The sequence below is a fragment of the Pagrus major genome, chromosome 2 (assembly GCF_040436345.1).
Source record: "Pagrus major chromosome 2, Pma_NU_1.0".
Taxonomy (NCBI): domain Eukaryota; kingdom Metazoa; phylum Chordata; class Actinopteri; order Spariformes; family Sparidae; genus Pagrus; species Pagrus major.
The window spans coordinates 4645071-4651070 of record NC_133216.1 but is presented as its reverse complement, the minus strand read 5'-3'; the positions used below and the strand labels follow the sequence as shown (position 1 = coordinate 4651070).

General features: G+C 40.6%; 1 protein-coding gene across 1 annotated transcript; it reads right to left on the bottom strand.

The window, feature by feature from the left end:
• Window positions 1–922: 922 nt before the first annotated feature.
• LOC141012570 (claudin-4) lies at window positions 923–1591 on the bottom strand. The gene has a single exon (XM_073486080.1). It carries the CDS (start codon window positions 1589–1591, stop codon window positions 923–925), a length of 669 nt encoding a protein of 222 aa, XP_073342181.1.
• Window positions 1592–6000: the final 4409 nt, after the last annotated feature.

The window sequence follows — 6000 nt, the reverse complement described above, 5'->3', positions numbered from 1 at the left end:
CATCAGGCCCACTGGCCTAACATCTACTGCGGTTAGCAACTTTCTGCAACAAACTGTTTTTTTGCTCCAGTACCTCTTTTTGTTTTTCCATTTAAATTCAAGAGACTCTTTGAGCATTTAGATACACAGATTCCAGTGAGTCCTACCTGGGCCAAGAAGGTTAACAGTAGCAAACCACTTTATCAATGGGGTCTTTGTGGCTCAGTTACAGTGCAGGGTACATCCCCTTGCAGTTGGAGACTTTTATCTCTGACTCAGTTTCACTCTCGCACAGGCTACAATGGAAGGGAAGCATAAGGCCCTCCTCTGAAACAAGCCACCCATTGTTTCTTTCCTCCATTTAAATTGAAATAAAATACCTAATTTCTACGTGCACCAGTCCGGCTCTTATTGGTCAGACTCTGCTGAACTCCACAGCTGGTATCTGCCCTCATTTCCAAGTACCAACGAACGTAAGCAGACATAGTTGTTATGTTACACTCAATTTAAGCATCCATTTCTGACTCTAGTAAGGTTGTCACGCCAAAAAGAAAAAAAATCCTAGGCACACAAAATAGAATATTTTTTTCTTTTCTTTAATCAACAACCTGCACACGTTGCTGGTACAGAAAAAGTGACTGAAAGCATATCTACACATTTGTAAATCAGATTGTGGATCTGTTTTTTACAGCTTTGGTACTTTCGATGCAGATATAAATGCAAAGTTACGAACGGTATCTCCACTATGAAGAAGGCTTCAAAAGTAGTACATTCTTGACAGGTTTTTTTCTTTTATTCATAATGTTTTGTAGAATTATTCAAGATCAGACACCATCTTAATGTTTCTTAAAAGAAGCCAAAATCAACAAGTAAAGTGTACTCCCTGTACAACCCTCTCATGAGCACAGATTTACTAACACTGTCATCATGTGCACCCACATGCTCATACATAGTCCCTTCTTGTGTATCCATTGACTGACATGGTCTTGACGGGTGTGTAGTTCACCCGGGGAGGCACGGAGCCACCACCACTCGGCGCTGTAGCTGCTGTCTGTGGGCAAGAGCAACAGAGCAGGGCTCCCCCTAGGATGAGCAGGCAGGACGCAGCCCATCCAAAGTACAGAGCATTACCAAACTCCCTCTTCCCCGTCTCCTCCAGCATCGGGTCGTAAAAGCCTATGACGATGGCGTGCGCAGTCCAGGACACGGCCACCAACAGCAGCAGTCCAGCCACCACAAAGGTGACTCCAGCAGATACCACGAGCCGAGGTTTACTGCTCACATCTCGGCTACAGTTGGTGCACTTGGCACCAGCCACCGACAGCCCAATGCCCACAATGCACAGTACCATGGAGACGATGACCAGGGCACGGGCTGCCTGCAGGTCCATCGGCAGCCCCAGCATGGAGTCGTGTACTTTGCAGTGCATCTGGCCTGTGCTCTGCACCGAGCAGTTCATCCACAAGCCTTCCCAGATCACCTGGGAGATGACAATGTTCTGACCGATGTAGGCGGCCACCCGCCACATGGGCAGGCCGCAGGCCACCATTACCCCTAGCCAGCCGGCCACGGCCAGGATCATCCCGAGGATCTCCACGCCTGCAGAGTACATATTTAGAGCTGGGGATGAAGAAGGAGCTGAACAAGACTCTCTTCCAGGGATAGAAGGCCCTCTGTGTCCGCAGGCTCAACCCTCCTGAGATGAAGGCGATATCGGATCCCGTTGGCTCAAAGTCCTGCGTAAGACTTTTAGTGGGAGAGAAAGTGAGACGGAGAAACAGATTCTACCTTCTTTATACAGCTTAGACCACTGAAGGTGGAGTCTGCTTCAGGTGGCATCGTGTTTACCTTCAAACTGCACTTGTGGTGATACGTTGATATTCGTTACAAAACTGTGTTCAACTGGAGTTAGTGTCACATGGGAAAACCATTAAAAATGATTTCCGACAAAGTATTTGTCAAGTACATGTAGAGTCTTAGATCACGGTGAACATAAATAATACATATAGATTCTGGGGGATAGTGTTTTAAATCCAAACCACATTCACACAGAAGCAGATTGTACACCAATCATTCATGCACTCAGTCCTGAGTACACTATGTAAAGGTGTTTGTACCAGTCTTCCGTTTAAGTCTTCTGAATTTAAGAAAGAGTATATGTGTATCTGTATGTGTGACGTGTGACAACCTTGAAGAAAAACGCTGAATCACAATCTGAATGAGATCTCCGTGCAAGAAAAAAGAGCAACAATGACAGGCCTTGTTTTTTTTGTTGGTCAGCTACATAATCCCTCCTCGGAGAAAAAAAGACACACACACTGAGGTAATAAGCTTCATTGTTAGTGGGCATGTTCGAGGTGTTTTCCTTAAAATGGAGCACGTATGGTTAAAACAAGCCAAAAATGCACTGAGAATGGTAGTTTATGACATGACATAAGCAGACAACTTTTGAATCTCCAAGGGACAAACGTTGCAAACGTCAAACCATAAATACATACCTGGGACTTAATGGTAGGTCGTCTGCGTAACTAATCCCCTCAGTAAATACCCCCCTTTGTATAGTATCATTTTTGGGAACCTCACAGAGAGACCATTTAGTTTTAGGCTAAAACATTCTTTGTGAGCAAGCATATGAAACAAAAACCAGATCCTACATTTCATGTTTCATTTTAATTACTGTTCTATCTGAAGCTGGAAATGCTCAACTGAAAATCTAAACAAAAAAAGTAAAGTGAAGCACAAAGGCTCTTAAATATCATCATGCTGCACACTGAATTAATCAAAGAATATCTTGTTGTTACTAAAGACAACAGGGCCGTTGATTTAGTCGAGCTCTGTGTCATTACAGGCTTTCCTCTAATTCACAGAGGTCAGCTGGGGTCAGCAGTCAGGATCAGTATCTCTGCTAACTTGTGGTTAACCCCCTACACTGATACACATGGACACACACATGCACACCCTCCCATCCTCCCACACATACACAGACACACACCTGATATACTACCCTAGTACAGAGCAAAGTGTAGTGCTTGTGAATGCAGCCTTGACTCAACTCCTCCCCCAACAAATTCCCTAATCAGGGCCAAGTTATAAGGCACCTGTGTGCCATTGTTCTGCCTCTGCGGTGGCTGGCAGTGATTGGTGTCCCAGGTATGCTGGAAAACCCTTTTCTTTAAATGCATATTCCCACCTGACGTGTATTATAGTGGACTGTCTTTGTTTGAAGCGGCTGTCCATGTGAGGAATCCCTGTTTGCCCCTTACCAGAGTGCTTTCTGTATTTATTTATTTATTTATTTATGAGTGCTTAGTAGGCTTAGTTTTTAAAATGTATTTTAACATGCAGTGAGCCTAGCTAATTTTAGTTTCCCCTTTTTTTTTTTTTTCAGGTTCACTTGCACAAAAACACTGCTGTTTTGCCCACAGTTTTGCCTCTAGTTTAGTTGTGTTTCATTAGTGTTGTAGTTTGAACTATTTGTTTTTTCCTTTTTGTTTAGCTCAATTTTTAGTGCTCCTCGCCACATTCACATATGGAACATTTATGATTTTTGTATTTTTATTTCTGTACAACAGATTTGAAAAAGGTTTGGAGGATAAGATAAAGATAATTATTATAATTATAAATTGAGCTCAATCCTGAGCCAATGTAGTAATATCCTTTTATACAATCATGTGTTTCACAAAGTCTTGAACCTCGCCCCATGCTTGTGAATGACTGAGCCTTTCATACCCAATCATGATACGATTACCTGTGAAATGGTCCAAACAGGTTTTTTTGGCGCGTTCTACAACTTTCAGTCTTTTGTTGCGTCTGTCTCAACTTGTCTGAAACGTGTTGCAGCCATCAAATTCAGAATAAACATTTTTTTACAATCTTTACATTATAAATCAATTTACAAATCAAAGGGGTTGATGAGAGAAAACATTAAATATAATGTCTTTGTACTGTTTGCAATTGATCTGTCAAAGGATTAGCAAATGATCATTCTGTTTCATTCACGTTTCACAGCAGCCTCACTTTTTTTTTTAAGAAATGGGTTTGTACATCAGTAAGAAGCTCTTTCCTCATCGAAACAAAATGCTTTTTTTTTTTTTTTCCATCAGCTTGAATATTTTCATCCAGTTCACAAAATATGACTTTTTGAAACTTCAGCTTGAGTGACTGTTTCCTCTTTTCTGTAGGTGTTTTTGGCCTATTAATCTTAGACCTCAGTGGACCATGTGACAAAGATGGCAGTTTGGGCACCATAACTTCCACTGCTGAGGAAAAGTTACATTTCAGTAGACGGTGCGTAAAGTAATGGCATGTAACCAAGTACATTTAATGAAGTATTGCACCTAAGTCCAACTTTGAGGTACTCGTACTTTATGTGAGTATTTCCCTTTTTACTTTACTTGCTATACTTTAGACCTCCACTCCACTCCATTTCAGAGGCAAACATTGCACTTTTTACTCCACTACGTTTTTGAAAACTCTTAAAAGAACAAAACGCTTTTTGACCATCAGAAAAATGCTGAATATTATATCCAGGCTGATTGATCGACCCATAGACTACAGTTTAAACATACTTGTAAATATGTACATACATATAAGTACATTTATTGTACTTTTACTTAAGTACTATTTGTATGGGTGACTTTCACTTTTACCTAAGTAATATTGTAATAAAATATCTTTACTTTCACTCCATTATGACTTGAGTACTTTTCACAATGAAATGAAAATGTCCTATAGTAACAACCCCATGTCCGATTTAACCAAGAGCAATAAAAAGGCAAAATTCAACAACTAGTGTTGAGAAATTCTGATGTATGTAAAATACTATGAAGAAATACAAATGGAGGGTTAAAACTTTTGCTCAGATTATATGATCAGATTATAGAGGGAGGTCAGAAACAATGCATATGACTTTGGCTACTTGACTTAAAACAAGCCTGTCAAGTTACTGTTTGTGTGCATCATACTGTAAATGTGTGTTTTTACAGGCAGGGGGAGCCACTTTTACATTTGATCAGTGTTTTGCTGACCATATTTGGTTTAGGAGGAAGCACCTGTCTGTCTGGTTACGGTACTGGTGGATTTGTTTATATTTCTTGCCTTGTGTAAATCCCTCTGTATCTTGTGTTTGAAAAGTGCTCTATAAATGTATTATTATGTTGTTAACAAAACATTGCTGGTTTAAGGGATTCTTGATTATTTCTGAAGTGCCTAACACACAAGGCGCTAATGTAGTGTCCTCCTCTTTGGTTTCAACTCGCAGCTGGCAGCCATCCTTGTATTCTGAGTTCTCAGTATTGGGCAGTTCCAACGAAAAACATTTTTATGTCTTGGTACCACCAGGGTTCAGAGCACTGTGCTACCCTCTGGTTTGCCAGATGCAGTCAGATAAAACCAGACACAGCTTGAATTATTACATAATATTTAGAGGAGGATGAGGCGTTCTCCCTACGGGCGTAATCTGTATTTTTAACCTTTTATCAACGGCAGTGAGCTAAACAGGTCTTTTCACACCCAGTCAAAACCCTTGGTAAGAAACCTGTTACCAAAATATCTCAAAACATCATAAAAATTAAAAAAACAAGCAAAAAAACCCCAAAACATTGATGCAAATACCCTGAGATAAACGGTACAACTTGTGACTAAGGTAAAGAAAATGTTTAACATCAGATGATGTGATCAGTGAGTTTTGTATGAAAGTATTTGGCGCTTAGACTCTACAGGGAGATTTGGTGATTGAGAGATGTCCCTGAGCAGCAACAAGAAAAATCCCCTCACGGAGTCCAGACACTGTTGGAGGTGGTGGCTGATGACTCTTCTGAGACTGGAAGGCTGATGAGATGATGAAGCTGGAAACATAATGTAATTAATTTTGTGTATTTACTCTTTAACAGAACAGACTTGAGACTGATTCTGCCTGAGACGAGATGTTTGTGTGGCTTTGGGCAATCCATAACTTTAGTTTCAAAAACACACTGAGAACATCAGTCATTTCTTTCTCTTAATCAAACAATAGGCCCAATG